The following is a 22,413-nucleotide window of genomic DNA, read 5'->3' on the forward strand; positions in this document are numbered from 1 at the left end:
AACACATCATTGTTTAACACTGAGAAGTATTTTTGAGATTATGATTATCATTAAAGATTCAGGGACCTTAAGTTTCAAAATACCAAAATTTATATGATTAACTTAAACTGGTGTTCTGGTAATTATGTTCCAATAAAGTTTAATAAAAATTTTCAGTTGAATTATAAAGGACTTGAATGTATAAAAAAAATCATAACACTTAAATAATGAGCTAAATTACTTTTCATAACTTTCTTTACAAACTTAATGTTTCATATGATCATAGTCAAAAGTAAAAACTAGTGTTACAACTGGTAAAAATTGACATGTCTAAGAAAACTTACATAAAAACCTTGTGAATATTTATGCTTTATATATAAGCTTTTTGTTAAAGTTGGCAATATTAAATTTAAATATACAAGTCTGGAAAAAAATGGCCAAAGTAAAAAAGTAATATCTGATATAGCCATTCAACGAGAAAAATTAAAATTGCCCACTCCATTTGTTAGTACAGCACACACTTTTCATTAGCTTTGGGCAACGTTATCTACTATAGACTAGAAAGTGCTGTCTTTTAGGCAATGGCCACAGTAACACATCTTTCAACTCAAAGGTTGGCCTGAATACAGCCAATCATTGCCTAAAGCAGGAAGTAGAGCTAAAAGTAAATACAGAGCATGAATACAACTTGATTATTTGAGGTGAACTATTAAAAAATCTAATAGAAAGCATGGTTCAAGATAATTATTTTAATGGGGCCGTGACAATAATAATTGATTATCCCAAATTAAATACTATCAGACTTTCTCAAACTGGAAAGAAACAATACTGCTAGTAAAGTTCTGCAGTTACTATACTCTGCAGCCCTGCCCTCCTACTATGCTATATAGAAAGTACAGAAGCTGCTCACTGACTTCAGCCGGATTCACATAACTTTAGAAATGTCTATTGGAATGTATCTTTTACAGTAGTATTTAACAAGCGAGGTGATATCTTACTTGCACAAATAAAGCCTGTTTGAAGGTCAGAGAATGGAGTTTGCCACTAGCTAAGCATAGAGACCTGGAGGTCTGTACTGATAGGCAGGAAGCGAGGTAGCTGGGTGGAAACGGGATATAAGCAGAGAGAAACAGGAACTTGCTCTCTTGTCTGCAGAGATGCTAAGGAGGTAAAGTGTGCTGTGGTTTGCTCCTCTCTGATCTCTCAGCATTTACCTCTATATCTGACTCTGGGTTATTATTTTGAAGACCAATTAAGAACTCCATTTACAAACAAGACTAAAAAAAAAAAAGAGGAAAATATTAAATGGGAAGACTATAAGCAGACATTACTATAATGTGGTAAGAAATACAGTTTAAAAATCTAAAATCTTTACAAAGATTGAACTCTAAAACAGGCTCTGTTTTATTTGCTGATAAAGAAACAGCAATCTGATGGGGCTACAGACTATGGGAACTGCACACATGCTCTTGTAATTACGGTAAAGGAGGTACCCATCATCTCAGGGTTCACTTGGAGCGTTACCTCCATTTATTCTCAGCATCAGGACCCAATTCAGTGTCCTTTCATCTATTTTTTGTCAGCAAGTATTGCTAGATATTGGCTTCCACAGAAGATTAAGACCACTACTTCTAACACAGGCTTCTTTCTGTTCTACATAGCATACATTTTGAATTATCTGCCCCACAATTTCCATGCTAACTAACGTTAATTAAAACACTATCTGAATGTGGCTTCTATTCGAGCATCACCTTTTGAAACACCTTAGCACTTGCCCTTTCCACCTCAAACATTTGCATTTAACCATGTAGTAATAAAAATCAGGTTTTATTTCCAACAGTTTCAATACCTGACTCCATATAAAGAAGTTTCATCTAAGACTGTAACTGCCATTTTCAAACTCATTTTTGCAAATGATATAAAATAAAATCAGACACCTGAACACATTCTCATCTTCCTCCCCTACCTAATGCAATCCTGCGTGCTGTTGCACTCCGGGGAGGTTTTTCTGGTTCCAGCACCCATGTCTTCTCATCTATTTCATCCATAACATCCCAGAATACCTTCAGTGATTCCAATGCTGCCAAGAACTGACTATGCACATCCACCAAGGAGCTCTGGGAAAAGACAGAGGCTGTGAAGTTCATGTGTTTTACAAACAGCAGTTTCCACTCAAAACACAATCCACTTAGGCCTTGAAGCTATCTTACCTCACCCACAATGTGGACTGACAGAATCAGTGTTCCCTGCTGTATCCCAATTAGCATGATCTTTGTCATTAGTCTACACGTTAGCAAGAATGGTCTTTATATAACTACATGGTGCATGTTATGCATATGAACAGAAATCACACATAGTGTGATACATAGGAATATAAATGAACTTGATGTTTACCAACTATAATGCATCCAGCACATACCTATTATTTTACTAAAAGTTATTCTTTTTTGCTACAACATGAAATTAAACACAGTGGTATTTAAAATTGGGCTAGATTACCTTTAAACATTAGCAATTCACCAAGCTTTACAGACCTGATTAGTACAAAAGTATGAAAATGCTGTTTTGTTGTTGCTGTTTTACTTGTGTTTTCTTGTGCTGGGGATTAAACCCCTGAAATAGTACATGCTAGGCAAGTGCTCTGCCCTGAACTTAACCAACCAAGCTTTGCATTTCTTTACATTTCACTAAATAAGCCATGATTGATTTTAAAATATAGTTTATATTTTTCTTTTAGAAAAGGAAAACATTTCTCAAAAAATGTGATGTATTTTTTTATTTTAAATTTTTATTCATTTTACATACAACCACAATTCCCCCCCTTCCCCTCCTCCCCACACCCCATCCACTTCTCAGATAGGGTAAAGACTCCCACGAGGAGTAAACAAAGCCTGGCATATCAAGTTTAGGCAGGACCAAGACCTTTCCCCTGCATCAAAGCTGAGCAAGGCATCCCACCAGAGGGAATGGGCTCCAAAAAGCCAGTTTATGCACCAGGGATAAATCCTGGTCCCACTGCCAGGGGCCCCACAAACAGACCAAGTAATACACCTATCACCCACATTCAGTGGGCCTAGTTTAGTCCCACGCAGCTGTCAGTCCAGAGTCTGTGAGGTTCCAGGAGCTTGGGTCAACTGTGTTTTTCCCTACTATGAAACAAGTATTTGCTGTAAGTTTTTATACAGCAGTTTAAAAAGATTAGAGTTTTACTGTTTCAAATAACCAGGACATATACCAAGTCTGAAAATAGCATAGGTGGATTCATTCGAAAAAAGTGACAATGGAAGCGACATGTCCCTTAAAGGCTGTAGTTAGTTGTACTTCCTCACACTCATGGTGCCATCACTGCAGTAAACCTGTAGAGTCCAAGGAATTGTTGGCTCCTTTTGCAGAAATGGTTTACATCTTCTAAACTAGTGAGCTTCAAGGGTGGAGATGGAGTATAAGAATGGAAACTAAACTTGTATGTCTGAAAATAACCTTTAAAGTATGAATGGTATACCACACTAAGGTACAAATGAAGGTTGTGGGAAGCTGTCTTTTGGAGGCTGCAGTTGAAGCCAGCCAACTTGCCCAAGGTTCCTTCCTGAGAAGGGGAGTGTGGATAAAGAAAAGGCTAGCTAAAGATATTAAAAGAAAAGATGGAGACACAGGATAAAATCATGAGGTCAATTCAGTCAATACTGAATGCCGTGAGTTTATTTTTCACCACTCTTTTTTTTTTTTTTTTTTTTTTTTTTTTGGTTTTTCGAGACAGGGTTTCTCTGTGTAGCTTTGGAGCCTGTCCAGGCTGGCCTCAAATTCACAGAGATCCGCCTGCCTCTGCCTCCCAAGTGCTGGGATTAAAGGCATGCGCCACCAACACCGGCTATTTTTCACCACTCTTAAATACCTGAACGAAAAAGGGAAACATGGTATCATGTATACAGAACAAACAGACTTTTCTTCCTCAATTCTCCAAGGATTCAGTAATCACACCTCATATTTAATTTCTTGTTATCTGGCCTTGAGGGTCAGGAATAACCATAACTCAGACCAAGTCTGCTGTTATTTAGATAAGACACCCAAGGCCAAGATCAAACATTGTACTGTAGCCACACCTTTGACCTTTAGGTCTTATGATTTACTAAGGACAGTTTTGAACTCTCTGGCCTTTAGCCAGGATGGAAAGGAGACATCTTTATGGACCCCAAGAAAATGTAATAGAATAAAAAACTCAGTTAATTAACTAAACTACACAGCTAGATCTAAAATCAGTGTACTTGGGCCTTCCCCTTGTTCCATCAATATATACACCACTGTATTTAAAATCTATGATTTATTTCACTGTTTACCTAATGTTTAACCCCATGCAAATGAAATGAAAAGGCATTTTTATAGTAGCATCCTTTATTTGAAAGTATTTATAAAAACATTGGCCATTTCTCTTACATACAAAAGCCCTAACTGCATTTCAAACAAGAAATTTTTGTTTTTTTTCAGACAGGGTTTCTCTGTGGCTTTGGAGGCTGTCCTAGAACTCACAGAGATCTGCCTGCCTCTGCCTCCTGAGTGCTGGGATTAAAGGCAGGTGCCACCACCACCTGACCTCAATAAATACTTATAAAATAAGAAAACAGCAGTTTAAGAAAAAAAAAAAAACACAAATAACCTTCAGACCAGATATAGATGGCAGAAAGTGAAACTTCTGAGACATTATGAGACATCACTAGAAAGCCTTTCAGAGTAAGTGCTTCAACAGTAGTTACACACTCAGGCCAGGCAAAGAGGGGAACATCTCTGTTAGCAACCTCAGGGACACAGGAGATTGGAGTAAAACAATCCCATCAAAATCCAGAAAACAGGTTCTCAGTTGTTCAATTTGATTGTTAAATAACACACAAACCCTAAGTTTGAAATTATGCAATTTAGATACTTAGTTATTCCTATATGTTAAAAATAATATTTATACAGATATGCCAAAAAATCGTGTGGCCAAAGTTAAAGTCAAAACTCATTAAACATTACAAGGGAAATAAAATGTCTTTTCTTTAAATTGAAAAACCAACTCTTCATTTTGTAATGTGAACAAGTTTAGGTGTCAGCAAAACCATTGCTAGAGTTAATATAATAATATTTTGATAAAGAGTCTGTCAACTAGAAATACGCAATATAAAATGAAAACTCAGGTCAAAAACAAGTGACAGCATGTTAGTAAAAGCTACACTAACAGAAAAGAAACCCAAACCCCACTGCTTACGGACACACATCAGCGTGAACTTGGAGGCTGAGAGTGCGTGTGTAGGAGTCACACCCTTTGAAAAGATCTGAAATCTCAGCTATTTACAAACTAAAGATATCCCTAGCTTCAGATCTAGCAATTCCACTGCAAGAGAAGTAAAAATGCAAGTACACAATTACACGGCTACAAGAATGCCTACTGCAGCCATGGTCACAAAAGCCCTAAACCTGTCCAGGTGCCCTGCCAAAGAAGATGAGAGAAAACTAACAGGAAATAATTGTTAATCTTCACCATCACATTCATCAATTTCAAATCCACACAGGGGGAACAAAGCCTATACAAAAGAGCATGCCCTGTGTCTATTAAAATGACGTTTATGACAAGTTCAACCAAGTTAAAAATCTATCAAGGTGATGAGAACAGACTGGTAACTGCCAGGACTGTTATTGCAGGAAAGTTTTTTACAAATTGTACTGTACTTAAATATAAAATGAACTGCCTGGTATCAGAATCTAGAAGTCTGAACCAACACCAGCTACTGAGTCATGTTTTCTAGCACAATACATCCCTTGTACACAAGGAGACATAATTATATCAAAACTCTTCTCTAAGTACACGAATTTCTTCCATGAAGGTGGGTTTTAAAGATAGGTAATCTTAAGGGCCTTGGAGAGGATCTGGTGTGATCTCAGTTACACAGATAGCACAGAGGTCATCTAAACTTTTAGCCATCTCCAGTCCTGTTTGTGGGAGCCTGGAGGAACCCTGTTTACAGAGACTCACACACTTCCTCTGTCTCACACTTTGTATATAATGAGTTACCAGAGTGCTGTTGGTACATCTCCATCAGAGTTTATGGCCCACACAATCCCATGCCACCCGAGTTAGGTCAATCCATAAACTGGACAGTCCAAGGCAAGACACTTCTTTAGGATATCTTTAGTCAGACAGTTTTATCACAGCAACAGAAAAAGTAACTAATACAGAAATCGATACCAGAAGTGGTTGCTATGATAGAGGGGTATGGGAGGGTTTTGAACCTCAAAAACTAGAAGCCACTGAGTGCAGAGCTTAAAGGGCAGTGGTGTGGGATCTTGGAAGTTCATAACCTTGGGAGAAATGCAGATAATGGAGGCCTGACTATGATGTTTCCGAGGAAAGCTAAGAGTTTACAGGGCTGTTTGTGAGATACTTTAAGAATCTGGCTGTTGGTCAATTGAAGCTGAAAAATAACCTTTAATAACAGGAACTGAACTGAAGCCTGTGCTTTATTAGGATAAAGGATGCTAGTCAGCTGGGTCTGAAAAATGAGCTATGGTTAATGAGAGGTCGGTATCATTGATGTGAAATATCTGGGAAATATTTAGTCAGAAACAGAAGCTGCAGTCATGGGAGGGTTGCAAAGCTGCATCTCAAGTTGGTAATGTGTAAGTCATACACCTGATACAGGTATTGGAGACGAGAGGTAAGTGTGGTGTTCTGGAGAGTGGCTGAGGGCTGGCACTATGTGACAGGGTCAGTGTCTTTGAAGAGGCCAATGATTAGGCCTCTGCTGCAGTGGAGAAGCCAGGACACTGGAGATGTCAGGACCATGGGATGTCCATCCTGGACAGTGGCAAGTATGTAGTAGATGCGAGCCTATAAGACAAGCCGTGTGTGTTTTGGAAGGCAGTTCTGGGGAGATGGGCCACTTAAGACCTTTGAAACCCAGATCATGAGGCTCAAGACACTGAGCTACAGAATTTGGAATTACATTTCTGAGGTTTGGTTTTGCTTTTATCTAATTTTCCCTATACCCTGGTACATCCCTTTTGGAATAACAAGCATGACTTGTTTTCAATTTTATAGAAGGCCACAGTAGAGAGACTGTGGACTATTAAAGCACTGAAATTTTTCTATATGGTGGAACTTCTAAAGTTGTATTATATTTTAATATTATTGTATTAACATGAGATCCTGGGGGCACATAAGAAGGGAAAGGTTAGGGTTTAATGGTGATGTGTTTGTCAATTTAACAAAGGATGAGCTATCCTGGTTGTATTTTATTGTCAACTTTACACAACCTAGGTCACTGAAGATGAGGGAATCTCAACTGAAGAACTACTTCTATCATAGTGGCCTGTGTGCACGTATGTAGGGCATTTTCTTATTTGCTAATTGATGTAGGAGAGCCTGGCCTACTGTGGATGGTCTATCCCCAGGCTATTGGGTGTTAACTATTAAAATGACATGGAACATGAGCCAAAGAGCAAGTAAGCAGCTTTCTTCCATGTGGTGATGTATTGTTTATGATCTAATAAATTTTGCCTGGAAATCAGAAGCCAAAGCTACCCACAGCCATAGAAGCTGTGTAGTGGTAGCATAAAGCTCTAATCCCAGGATAGAGGAGACAGAGGAAGATGGATCTTTGAGTTCAAGGCCACCCTGGGCTACATTAGAGTAAATCAGTGTAAAAGAGAAACAGTGCTCACACCTTTAATCCCAGCACTTGAGAGAACACAAGGAGCTCAGACTCTGGAGCAGTCTGAGATTTGGTAAGGCGCAATGCAGTGTGGAGATGCAATCTGACGTTCGGTGGATCGCCCCTTCAGTCTGAGCATTGGTAGAGATGAGAGCTCTCTGGTGGCTTGGCTACTTTGCTTCTTTGCTCTTCAGCTTGAACTCCAATATCTGCCTCTGAGATTTTATTATTTGTGCTACACCTCTATGGTTCTTGCCAGTGCTCTGACTACTATCAGTGACGTACAACCTGAAAGCTGAAATAAGCCCTTTCTTCCCCAGTTGCTTTTGGTCATCATATTTACCACAAGCAACAGAAAGCAAACAAGGCCACCTACATTAACAGCTACTTACATATAAGGATGTACATTATGGGCTAGGATTTTGTCTCCTTTTGAATTTGGGTGCCCCAACTTAATGTGAAACATTCTAAGACTATCCACTTTCCTGCAAATTTCATTATTTCACTTCTCTTTACCACTGAATAACATTCTATTTTCTCTGTAAACTTTCACATTTTCATTATCTGTAGGTGGACATGTTGGTTGGTTTCATTTTATTGCTACTGTACTTACATAGATGTGCAGATATTTCTGAAGTGGGCTATGGACTTCTCTAGGTAAATCCTAGGAATGAAATATCTAGGTCATATGGTATTTTATTTTTAATTTTTTATAGGACTTCCAAATTGATTTCCATAGTAGCTTTATTAATTTGCACTCCCACCAACAGTTAAAAAAGGCTGCTCTTTCTCACATCCTCCTAACATCTGCTGTCAGACTTCTTGATGACAGTCATTCTTACTGGAGTAAGGAGCTAGCTCAAAGTAATTTAAATATGGATTTCTTTGATCTCTAGGAATACTGAATATTTTAACAGTTAGTGGTCATTTGTGTTTCTCCTTTTGAAAACTGCTCATTTCATTAGTCCATTTGTTAACTGGCATTTTTATTTTCTTGGTGTTTAATTTATGTCATTTGAAAATTCTGAATATTAGGCCTTTGTCTGCAATACAGCTGATAACTTTTTTCTCCCTTTCTGTCTATACTTTCTTCTATTGGTATTTTGTTTTTGTTTTTTGTTCTGTGGTCACATCTGTTGATACTGGGTCTAGTTCCTACGCTATGAAGTTCTGTCCAGAAAATCCTTGCCTACCCAAATGTCTTGAAAAGTATACCCTATGTTTTCCTCTAGCAGTCAGTTTCAGCATTTCAGGTTTAAGTTTACAGCATACAATCCATTTCGAACTGGTTTCCTAATAAGCTAAATGATATGTATCTAATTTTATTCTTCTGTAACTGGAAGTCTTGTCTCTTACACCCTACCCTATCTTATTCAATACAGTATTCAAAGTCTTAGCTATAACAATTAGAAAAGAGAAAGACATTAAAATGTGTAAAAAGAAGTCAAACTTTGCCTATTGGCTGATGATGTAATTCTGTTCTTACGAGAATCTACTTATAGAATCTACTAACAAACTCTTAGATATAATAAAACTTTACAGTAAGTTGCATAATACAAAATCATTATAAAAAGTAGTCATCATATGTACCAACAATGTAATCTCAGAGAGATAAATTAGGAAAAATGTTACATTCAAAATAACTTAAAAATAAAAGAAAAAATAAATACTTAGGAACACATACTTACTAGCTACACTAGCAAAATGGCTATACTAGCAAAATTAACCTATAAAATTATATACTCTTTGTAATTCTGATGTCATAGTTTGAAAAAAGATATCCTTATTTCATAAGTGAGTGTGGAGAAACTGAATATGAACCAGCAAAATAATGAAATTAGATACACATCTTTCAACTTTTACAGTATTATAACTTTGGAATTGTTATATGAGCTTGTAAAAATTGAACCTATTTGTAAAATTTGTCCTGTGGAAGAAAACATCCTATCTTCAACCTAAGATGGTCAATTTCAAATCATATTCAACATAGGATTCATCTATAACATACAGTATAAAATTAAATAAACAAAACCCAAAGAACAGAATTATGTCCTTCCTTATCCAATACAACAAATGCAAATACTGAGTCTACTAAATGTTACGTCCTATATTAGACATTAATGACAATAAAACGCTATAGAAGATGGCAGGTAAGATCATGTGCTACAGTCAAATCTCATCTTGCACTGTACTGTCTAAGTACATCTTTCTCAGCAAGAAATTCAATTTCAGCATCATGTAGTAGTTAGCTTTCTTTCACATAATGACCTTATGAGAAAAAAAGGTTTACTTTAACTCACAGTTTTGGAGTTTCCAGTCCCAAACTGAAAAGCCCCATTGCTTTGGCCAACTAATAAAGCAGCCAGTTGGTAATAGGGCACTGGGGGAAACATGTAGAGGAGTAGACTCCTCACAAACTGCCTGGAAGAAAAAAAGACAGAAGAAGAAACCAAGGTCCTTCAATTGCCTACAAAGGTGCCCCCAGTGACCTACAGGCTTTCCATGGACTACAAGTTCTGGCACCTGACAATAGCACTGCTCTGAAGACCAAGTCTTTAACATACTGGCTTCTGGGGGATAGTCAACCACACCACAGTACTTCTACACTACAGACAGTCTTCCAAGATTTGAGGAGGATAATGTATATAAAATGCCAACTGCTTAGTATATAGTATGTGTTCACATTTTTCTAGCAAGTACTTTAAGACATACAGTTCTTAACTTAAAGAATTTTATATCCTCATAAAGGAAATATCAAATAGGAAAATATTAGTACCAAATTAGACCGTGAATACTGATATCATTAATATGTGAAAGGTTATTTAAAGCATCAATAAAATTGAAATGAACAAACATTAATATAAAATGGGTAAGAAATAATTCCCTAACATCAACAAACATATGATCTAGCAGAAATATTACCTTGTGAGTTTAGATATCACTTCTCTAACTTCATGGTTCCAAAATTAGGAAAAAACCAAAAAACCAGAAAAAACAAAACTTAAGTGTCTGGAATATCTGAATCCTCCAAAATAACTTTTCCTCCAAAAGACAGCTCACGACATGGCCTCAGTCCTGTTATTTGTCACATTTTATGGCAGGGCCTTGGGGAAGAGGTGAATATTTTACAGATCCTATGGGACCTTAATCCATTCCCTTAACGCTTTCCAATCTTAGTTTCATTATGAATCTGCTTGAACAACTTTATTTTTTCACTGCTTCCTGGCTGAATGGTTTAGCTAACACACACACACACACACACACACACACACACACACACACACACACACACACACACACACACACAGCGGAGGGGCAGACTCAACACAGAGACAGAAGGCTAAGTGTCCCCTAAACCAATAAATTTACAGAGGTGAAAAGTATCTCAGAATCAAAACAAGAACACAGACGCCTTTCAGCTAAACCTTATTATAATGGGAGCAGAAATGCTGAACAGTGTCTTCCAGAATCTTCCACCACAGATATCTATCTATCTATCTATCTATCTATCTATCTATCTATCTATCTATCTATCTATGTATATTCTGTGGCAATAAAGACACTGTGAGAGGATGAAGTTCTTCTCACCATCCTCACCTAATCCCAGGAGCCTTTATTTACTGGTTTCCTCTTGCCACCAATTGATTGCCATGGGGAGTAGGTGTGTTAAATCTCACAATCTCAGATGTCCTCTCCCACACACAGCCCCCTACTGACTGCCCAAGACTTTGGGACCTTGAAAGCCCTGCAAAGAAAGGGAATACACCATTATGAAATTGAAGGAAAAACATGGCTGAGTGTGGCTAGGGAGCAAGGAAGAGAGGAGCCAAGAAAAATCAGCATGTAACACCAGTTCACTTCCCCCTAAGACTTCGGGTGTTTCCTGAAAATGCTCACCACAAGAATCAGTCTATAGACAGGCTTAATATTAACAAGAGGGTAAAACAGAATCTCCACCTGCATGAAACACTGTCCATTTGGGGTTTCCTTGAGAGCCAAGAGTTTTTATACAATCTAAACACAAGTACATTATTAGAATATGAGTGGAACATATATTCCCCTAACCCACAGGCTGCCTTTCCACACTCACATTAGCATCATAAAGAGAAATTTGTAATTGTGACAAAGTCCAATTACAAACTTGTTCCCTCCCGGATGTTGTTTTTTGAAGCCTATGTCTGACCTAAGGCTTCAAATATTTTCTAGGTTTGCTCTAGAAATTTTGGAGTTTCAGTTTTCATACTATGTTTATTATCCATTTTGAGTTCACCTTTTCATGTGATTCAGTCTGACCTTTGGTACACAAACTTCAATTGTCTCCAGATTATTTGTTGAGAAGATTGCCCTTGCTGTACTCACTGTGTATGAACCTTGTTGAACACAAATGTCTGCGAGTTTTTTCTGCATTGTGTGTCCCAGTGCCCGGGTTGTCTACCTTTGTGACACCAGATTATCTTAAGAGGATCCCCAAGTCTTTAGACCAGATGTGGTTACTCCTCCAACTCAGTTCTTCAGAGTTGTTTATCTATCAATATCCTTTGTGTTTTGATATCATTTAAAAATAATTATCAGACCTGGAGAAATAAGCAGAATTTTGATCTGGAGAGAAATGACATCCTAACAACATTGACTCCTGCAATGTATAGACATGGCTCTCTCTATCAATTAAGAATTTGAGAAAAAACATGTATAGGCACTTCAGCAGAGACCCAAGTATGCTGATTATGCCAACAGATGTTTGACCATTAGTCATGAAAAAAATGAAAATTAAAGACATTTAAGATACCATTAAATGTCCAGTTAGTTAGCTAAAGTGAAAGAAACTAAGCACAGTAAGGCAAGCAAGGAAGCCAATGAGCAGAAAGTCTTTTACATTTTTACCATTGTTAAAAATGTAAAACAGCACAGAAATGAAAAATACTTTGATATTTTCCTAGGAATTTAAGGATATAACTCCTGTAATATCTAGTCACCTCTAAACATGTACTCAACAGAAATAAAAACATGCTTACCTAATGACACACAGTCTTATCAGCTCTGTTTTTCTATGTAAAAAATGTGGGCATGCCAAAATGCAGGTATCATTTGATTGTGGGGTGTCTAGTCTCGATTGATACAAGTGCAACACAACTCCTGAATCTCAGGAATGCCATGGAAGAGAGGGTGGAAGGCTTGTAGGAGTCAGAGGACCAGGAAGTGTGCTGTCAGATTGTGTCTCCTGGAAATGGCAGGGAAGTTAAGCCCACAATACCTCAACAACATGGCTGCCTAAACATGATCTGAACAAGGATGATACCAACAGACATGCTAACATTGAATGCAGAAATCTACCAGGGACTCACCTATAGACAAAGAACTACATGCAACTACTAACTTCTTAGAAAAGGTGGAATAGTTTCCCCTGAAGATGAGTCCCTAATTGGTTATCATATAGCAAGTGGTCAGCCCTGAAATGAAATGCATTTGAAGGAGTAGACAGGGAAGGATGTGGAGGGAGGAAAGGTATGGAGGTGAATGATGTAATTATATTTCATTAAAATAAAAAGTGTTTAAATTGTATGTATGGTTATGTACACATTCGTGTGTGTCATGGCAGTACTGTGCTAGTCAGAGGACAGCCTTGGGTGTCAATCCTTGCCCTGCATCTTGTTTGACACAAGACCTTGTTGTTTTTCTGCTGTATCTGCCAGGTTAACTGGCTTGCAAGCTCCTCCTCATAGAAACACTGAGATTACAGATGCTTCCGCTACATGTGCAGATGTTATGTGGGCTCTGGGAATTTAAACTCGGGTCCTCATCCGTGAAGGCAAGCACATCCAGCCAGTGAGCCACTACCCCAGCCTAAGCTTAGGAACTCCTGAAAACACCTGTGTCCACAGAAAAGTGAATGATAGCAAAAAGCATGAACTATAGGACATGCTGCAGTGTGGAGAACCTAAAAACAGCTATACTAAGGAAAGAAGCCTGTTGCAGGAAAACACCCAGATTACACAAACAGTAACAAAAGCTACAGGAGAGATGAGGACTAAAAGGGGAAAGAAGGGATGTGAAAGTGGTAGAAATGTTAGTTATCTGAAGAATGGAGATGATTTCATGGGCAGTTATTTGTCAAAACTCACCCAAATGTACATTTTTAATGTGCTCCATTTAGTTTGTCAATTATAGCTCAATAAAACCAGTTCAAGAAATACTCATTGTGATCTCTGGGCAGTAACAGTTCCAGCAGTACTTTTTGTAATGTTTTCCTTAACAATTAAAACACAGGCAAAAATAACCTACTCTTTATGGCTAAGGAAAGACAAAGGAGTAATTGGTCCATACACCCATGAGATCTTATCAAATACATAGTACAAACACTGGAGAAGGAGAACAGCATATACATGGGAACCATTATATTGGCTCTTGCATCATAGCTGTTATTAAATCATGTTAAACCAGGAACGCACTTAAGCATTAAAGTGTGAATACCACCAGTCTCCAAGTGCACTGCTTATTATCTTTAAAAGCATTTCTTACTTTCCTAATACCGGAAGAAAAGCAATACCGGCAGTCACTTGAGCTGCTCTCAGAGTGTACCATGTTCCTCTTAAGCACTATTATTTCCAGTGTTTCCCTAACATTCCCATAGTCCTGGAATGGGAGCTTTTGTGCTCTGATGACACTTAAATTAATAGCATAATTTTCTAGTACTTGCAACAGTTGCTTCTCATTCTGATTGCAGATAAACCCTATAATAACCATTTTAGTCTTTATCTTTGGGAGATTCAAAAAGACTTAAATACAATGTGAAAACATGAAGAGATTAAACTTCAGATTGAACTTTATTATGGACTGCAATATTTCCAATCAGGTATCTCTAAATAAATCTATATATCCAACTATAATTTGATTTTACCTGCATTTCCAATGATGTCCTCACCTGCATCTGTTGTTAGATTTGTGACTGAACCTATCAACCCCATGATGTTTCCTGTTAAGTCAATCCATGAAAGACTTTCTGTCTCTCTTGTGCTATTATTTCAACTGCAACTGACCATCTCAACTATTTTTTCCTATTCTTGATCTGTGTGAAGAAGATATGTGCTACCAGCAGTAAATGCAGCAGAGTCACCTCATGCTTGACAGAACAGCTGCAGCAATTTTTTACTAAGAAAAAGAAAAAGTCTGTCAAGCTCATGTTGAAAATAAGGAAACATTTTTAATATGGTCCTTAGTTAGCCTGTGTTTTGCACCATTAAAAAATTCCTCATATGTGGACCTGCTTTATGATACATAGTAGTGACCATGCTTTATCAGAGCTGTTTTTAATGATGTTGCTCAGAATGGTTTCCTCCCAGATGATGACTGAGAAACTAACTTAAAAAAAACAGTGCCAAGTACCACAAGATTAACAGAACTGTGCTGTTTTCTGGGATTTTGTTTTTTACTTTGTTGTTGTTGTTGTTTGTTTGTTTTTTGTTTTTGTTTGTTTTTTTTAATGAAGTGTGCTGGATGTCTCTATAATTTTGTTCAAAGGACTGCAGAACCTGGAAAAGCTGTTGCTGCTATTGATGCATAACATATTGCCATTATTGCTCTCTCTCTCTTTCTCTCTCTCTATATATATATATATATAATTGAAACTCAAATATGTGATGAATCCAAGGTGTTTCAGTGAGTGCTCACCTGTGCATGCAAATTTGATTTCATCTTTAGTAAGTAGTAAAGTTATATGCTTGCCAAAAAAAAAAATAAGTGACACACTGGAGGACAAATGTCACACAATTTAAATTTTATGTGTAACCTAGAAATGATGAACTTATGGGAACAGACAGCAGAATTGTGGCTATTAGGCTTCAATGTGGGTCTTTTAACAATGGGGAAACGATTGGTTTAAGGATATAAAACTGCAGTTGGACAAGAGGCATGGACTCTGTGAAGTCTTAAGGTCTACTGAGAGCATGAAAAATATGGTTGATAACAATATGCTATATTTTAAAAGTTGTGAGATAGTATACTTTAAGTGTTCTCAAAACAAAAATGATGAATATGTGTGATATAACATGTTAATTAGTTTAATTTAGCTATGCCATTGTGAACATACTGTATTCTGTATCATAATTGTGCACGACTTTATTTATGAGCTAAATAAATGAATAAAAAGATAAATAAAAGAAAATAGAAAAAAATTCATTCAAGTCAACTCATTAAAAATTAAGCTAGTCTATCTCTGTCTGTATGTGTGACATGTGTAGTATGTCTGTACATGCACATGTCTATCTATGTGTGTGTGTCACATGTGTAGTGTATGTGTATGCACACATATGTCTGCACACACGTGGAGGCCAGAGAACTGCACCAGGTATCATCACCCTCCCCTTATTTTTCGAGACATGGTCTTTCTCTGCACTTGGAGCTCCCACGTTCAGCTAGACAGGCTGGCAAGCAAGATCCAAGGGTCTGTCTGTCTCTACCTCACAGTATTAGCATTAGCATAGGGTCACTATGTGTAAATTGTACATGATGCTGGGAACTCAAACAGATCCTCAGGCTTGTGCATGAACATTACCAACGGAACCACTTCCATGGACAAGTCTAACTTTCTGTTAGACAGTAGCAATACCCTGACAATGAAAAACTAGCTATATGGAACTTTTGTCCCATGCATACCAAGCATATAATTTTTAAAAAATGAAAGTAAGGACTAATAGAATAGTGTAGGCTGTGTATCTTATTCCCATAAACTGAGACAGGGAACTAACTGCATGACAGAACCTTAAAAATACACACTATTCTGTTGCCTCTACTGTCTGCCCCTCCAGCTCTGCTTCCCTCTCTGCCTGCTTACTGAGCTAGTTTGGCTTTTAATATTCAATTTCTATCCTCCTATAAGAATGCATATTTTATAACTGGTATTTTAGAAATTGCAAGGCACAGTTTCACATGGTACATGTACCAGGTTACTATGATTTTCTAACTTTGCACCTTTGCATTTCGCTTCTTCTATTTTTTTCCCCCATTTAAGGCATGGCACTTTTTGAAGATATTATTGAAAAAGAACAGAAGAAAGGCAGCTAACAGGCCATTGAGTCCAACAGACCCCATGACCCTTTCATTCACTGCACTTTTTCCATCACGTTACAGAATTTAGAAAATGGCTTCTCTCTGCTTTTGTCTTTTATTTTTATACTACCAATAACAAAAATAATATGCCAAGAAAGCAACAATATATGTAACTTACTAACTTATGAGGAAAGCAAATCCTGGTTCTATGAATTTTCTGACCAAGGCAACAAAGAAGTGCTGGAAGGAACATGAGTCTTAATAGCTTGGAACTCCAATGCCTTTCTTAGACCAGATAGCTGTACTTACTCTGTGTGCTTCTGTGAGAAACCAAGTATATTTCCCTGAACATCTGTGAAGAGGAAGAGTTCATGTATGAACTGAGGCAAAAGGCAGCCAAGAAACTTGTATGAAATTATACAGTTTAAGGGCCAAGTGTAGTAGCTTACCACTGACTGACAACCTATACTCATGAGACTGAGGCTGAAGAAGTGCACTAAGTTTCAGAACTGCTGGAGCTACATAATGAGTTCCAAGACAGCCTGGGCTATCTTGTGCAGCCTGTCTAAAAAACAAAAAAACAAAACAAAACAAAACAAAACAAAACAAAAAAAACAAAAACACAAAGGTAAAGTGTAAACTGAAGTGAAGTAAGGATGTAAGGATGCCCAATTGCAGGTCTGCAGCTCTGAGGAAAAGACTGTTCCCTGCTGTTCAATGGGACTCTTTCTTTAATTACACTCTTCAGTCATCAGAAGTTGCCTGCCAGAGGCTCCACTGCTAGTGTCACTCTTCTTCATCCATGGCACTATCCCAGGAGGATCAGATTTCTCCATGGCAGGAAATACACAGGCCACTGCTCATTGTATCTGATCAAATCTAAATATTCTAACTGCCCATGGCAATGCTACTTCCCCAAATATGCACTTAATGACACACTTTCAGGTAGAAAACAGCTACTTTTGATTAGTCTGTGACCTGGACAAAATGACTTTCATTTTGTCCTAAAAACCTGACATTAGCACACTCAAATCTATCAGTTGACAATATTGACATAAATGGTCTGTGTATAGAAATCTTACAGTTAATGTATCTCACAGCACATGTGGCATGAGGCGGACAAAAATCACGAGCTCTTCTTACATTGTATACTGAAAACTGCAAGGAGGATTTACTGAGTAAAAACGTTGAGCATCCAAGGAGACCCAGACACTGTGTTTCTCTGGCACAAAACACTGCAGCAATAGCAGCAGCAGCCTTGCCCTTGCCGCTGATTCTTATGACTCTAAACGTCCCCTCTGAGCCAGAATACACTGGCTGTTGCTGATCATGCTGTGAGACACCTGCACTGGCTACTGGGCTTGTCATGACGCACAGAACCTACCATCTTCAGCTTGACACTGTGCACGTTATAATTACTCATCCAAATGAACATGTCAGAGCAGCAGCAGCAGACCTCTCATCAGGGCAAAGGAAAAATACATCACAACATTATCAGCCCAGCAGGAAGACGGGGACCATACGGAAAATCACCCATTTCTAACACGGATGCCACAATGCCATGTCTGTTATGTTACAAAAGAAGGGGAAATAAAGATCTTCCGAGTTTAAAGTCCAGGAACACTGGAGCCAGAGAAGAAATGTACAGAAGCTGACAAAGACTGTAAAATCCGTTATGTGGACTCTATTTACAGTGTTTTAAATACAACTTTGTTACTAGACTACAACAGTAACAACCATTTGCTTAAGAATCAAACCATTTAAAAATAATTTTAAAAAAAGAAAGAAAAAGAAAACACCTGAACTTGTAGGAGCAGAACTGCCCCAGCTAGTCTATGAAGAAGGACCAAATGCAATGTTGCTGTACCTTGAGTCTTACTTTCAAGAAACAAGCCAGTATTGCCAATGCTCTAATGTTAAATAGAATCAGAGTTTATATTCTATCACGAAAACATAGGTTGATACGTAGACACAAACAAAAAATTTTGAAACTTTTGAAATTTTAATTACATGTATTGTATTTCAAAAAAGAAAAGAAAAAGAACTGAAATTACCTCAGACAGATACAAATGAAGACATCTCCAAACTGCATGTATAGTGAAGACAGGAGTAAGTTTAGATTGTTCTATAAAACTTGAATATGATATAAAGTTTATATCTTTTCAGAAAAAAGATACTGATTTTCTTTGACATATTAAAAAATCAAAACCATTAAGGCTGATATATGGCCACTCTGAAAGTCTGACAAAACATATAACACAGAGTTAAAACATGCCATAAAAAGATGTTCATATTCTTTGTGACCAGAAAAGCATTAGTATAAAAACAATATGAGAGATGCACATCTCCTAAAAACACTTCTAACAGGCAAAGATTATGAGCACAGTAATAATTATCATTCTTGGTAAGAATTAAAGGCAGACCATGATCAAAATATGATGATATAAGAATTACTACATGTGCCTGAATGTAAGTACAGACTTACACAACCAATTTGGGAAGACAAGCTGGCAGCATTTAGTAACTTCAAGGAGGCATATTCCATATAACAGTTATAATAGGAATAATCTATATACAAATCCTCATATATATGCACTGGGAAGTACATAGAAGCATTCTATTGCAGGCTGATAATAAAAAACTGTGGATAACTTTACCAATAAAATAGTGAATAAATTGATTGATGGTCATAAAAATATATAGCATTTTAAGTTAGTGAACTGACACACAGAGATGAGTATAGATAAATCAACTAAATGATACCGATGTAAAATACCCTACATTGCAAATATAGCATAAGAATATGCATGGATAGCATAGTTAGAATTTAAGGGAAAGAAAGTCCTATTCAGAAAACTAAAGCACACAGAAAAGAGGCCAGTGTGGCTCCAAGATCATTTTATTTCTAATAGAAAGGGAGAGAACATATCTAAAGCAAATGTGACAAAATAACATATGTAAAATGTGAGCTGTGGGTTAAAAGGAATCTTAATTTTTTTAGAACTTTGAAAAGAATTCTAATATAATCTAGAAATTTAAAAAAAATATTATATTCCATTTACTACTTAGTGACCCTGTTTGCTTGGAGCTATTAGAAAAGGGAGTTTCCAATAGTCAAATCTAAAGCGTTAATGGACTAATATCATATTAACTGCACAACCACAAGCCTAAGACTTCACACGTGTGTAAAGCAAGAACACCAAATCTAAGATAAACTGTTCTCAAGCAGTTTCCAGTCTAGCCGTCAAAACTAATTTTGGTGTCACATATACTCATCATGACCTTTCAGGGAAACTTACACAGTATCTACAATAAAAAGAAAACTAAGAAACTCATCACTAAGACAGATAATAAAGTGTGAATTACACACAGCATCTTGGAAAGGGTCATGCAATCGACACGCAGTGTTTTCCCATGACCTCAAGGAAGTTTAACTGAAAGATGAGGCTTCCAGAGTCAAATGAAAAAGATGTTTCTAAAGGAAAAATAAAACAATAGGTAGGCAAATGAACTGTTGAAAAGAAACATTATTTTTATAAATTTATGAGCTACATCTAGTGTTAGGATAAATTTCGAGGGAAACCTTGGCAGGTTCCACGGCAGGTGAGGGTGACCTGCAGAGGGCCAAATATGCCAGGCAGACAGAGCTTAAATGAGGAGTTTTATTAGAAAGGGAGGGGGTGGTGGAGAGAAAAGAGGTAGAGACACAGAGACAGAGAGAGGACAGAAGAGAAGACGGAGACAGGAAAAACCCTGTCTGCCCCAGGGGAATCACAGGAAAGAGAGAGGGAAAAGAGAGCAGGAAAGATAGCAGAAAGAGAACAGGAAAGAGAGAACATAAGTGGGCAGGGGTCTTTCTTTTAAGCGGGTCCTTTGTACCTTGGCTGACCAGCATACTGTCTGAGTATATTCTGTCAGGTGACAGGGGCAGGCCAGCATAATATCTGAATCCTTACATCTAATGCCAATAGAAAATTACATTTTCCTTTTATTTTTCTGTGTTTTACCAAATTCTACTAGAGAAAATGGGATTTTTTGTTGTTTTTCTTGTTTTTAAAGAAGAAAATGAAAAAAATTAAATATGACTTAAAATATCTGATTAATTATTCAAACCCTTACAAACCTATGTCCTCTTAAGCATTTTAAAATAAATGTATGGGCAGGTAACATGGTTCAATGGGCAAAGATTGCCACTCAAGGCTGATAACCTGAGTTTAATCTCTGGAACCCACATAAAAATGGAAAGAACCAACTCCACAAATCTGTCCTCTAATCTCCACAAGTGCACTACAGCACACACATCTACACACATACAATAAGAAGAAGAATATTTTAAGAACCCATGTATAACTAACTGTTCATGTATATTTAAACATACACTTTTGTATATCTTTAAATAGTTCAGAACAAAAACATGGAGGACTTTCACTTAGGGAACACTTGTAAAGTGTCACTATGAGTTTGTTTTCACTTTCCAATCTATAAAAAGAGATGTTTTCTCCTAGGTACTGTCAATTACCAAAATGGACTTGGTGCAAGGGAGGACAGTGAACAATCTCATCATGACGCTGTCCTGCTATGATTTCTAAAAATACTTTACTACTAATACCTCCTTCTAAGCATATAACATCAGTTTATATTACGATTATAAAAGCATTAATCTCTATCAATGTACTAGGAAACTGAATTAGCCTAAGTAGGGTAAACACAGACACAAAAGACATATTACCTTTTATAAAGGTTATATATGTCATCAATATTAACAATTTCAACAACATACAAAATTCCACATACTTTTATTCACTGCTTTCTAAATTTAACATTACACTGTACATCAGTAGAGCTTCTATATGTTTGCCTTAAGTAAAGAGATCTAGAAAGTGTATGTGCATGCTCATGTGTAGAGAGACAAAATAGATATTAAATTTTGGAAAATATGAATTATTACAGAAGGGTTAGCATAAATGCTTAAAAATAAATAATTTAACCAGGCATTGGTGGCGCATGCCTTTAATCCCAGCACTCGGGAGGCAGAGGTAGGTGGATCTCTGTGAGTTCAAGACCAGCCTGATCTACAAGAGCTGTTCCAGGACAGCCTCCAAAGCCACAGAGAAACCCTGTCTCAATAATAACAATAATAATAATAATAATAATAATAATAATTTTAGGCTCTAAAATGATCATTAAACTAGAAAGAATATAACATTCAATTATTGAAAATAAACTTTATTATTTACCTGTGGTGTCCAGGAAACAGAAAATGGAACAGGAAAGTCTACAACACAATCTGGTGGCTCTACAGGATACTGTGACAAAGCATAAAAGTAGGTCATTCCTGTGTCTGTGTGACAGAAGCATTTGAGAAAAACTAGACACATTATAAAAAGCATTATAACCACAAACATATATACTGCTGTAATATTTATGTAATACATATATATATAACATACAGATACACATGCACATATTAAAATTGTACTAATTATAGTGGTATCAGGAGCTGGTTAATAGCTACTCCATGCTTAAAAAGTACAAGGTACAGTTATTGGGGGGGGAGGGGAGGTCCAAAAAGTGCTGAGTAAGCAGCAGTGATCTGAATCAGTATCAGAGACACTGGTATGATCTGAGGAGGGACCAAAGCTAACTGTCAATTTTTCTTTAAACAGAGATTACACCAATTGAATTTAATTCCTTCTGGTCACACAGTTAA

General features: G+C 37.1%; 1 protein-coding gene across 2 annotated transcripts in view; it reads right to left on the reverse strand.

Annotated features, from left to right (window-relative positions):
• Positions 1 to 22,413, reverse strand: part of Fancl (FA complementation group L) — a 61,993-nt gene that overhangs the window by 3,690 nt on the left and 35,890 nt on the right. For both annotated transcript variants that reach the window (XM_027387994.2, XM_035452360.1), the window contains exons 7-8: positions 21,941 to 22,009; positions 1,946 to 2,096 (exon numbers count right to left, since the gene is read on the reverse strand). In XM_027387994.2, the coding sequence (XP_027243795.1) occupies positions 1,946 to 2,096; positions 21,941 to 22,009 (220 nt within the window). The remainder of the gene's footprint in view (positions 1 to 1,945; positions 2,097 to 21,940; positions 22,010 to 22,413) is intronic.

The sequence above is a fragment of the Cricetulus griseus genome (assembly GCF_003668045.3).
Source record: "Cricetulus griseus strain 17A/GY chromosome 1 unlocalized genomic scaffold, alternate assembly CriGri-PICRH-1.0 chr1_1, whole genome shotgun sequence".
Classification (NCBI taxonomy): Eukaryota; Metazoa; Chordata; class Mammalia; order Rodentia; family Cricetidae; genus Cricetulus; species Cricetulus griseus.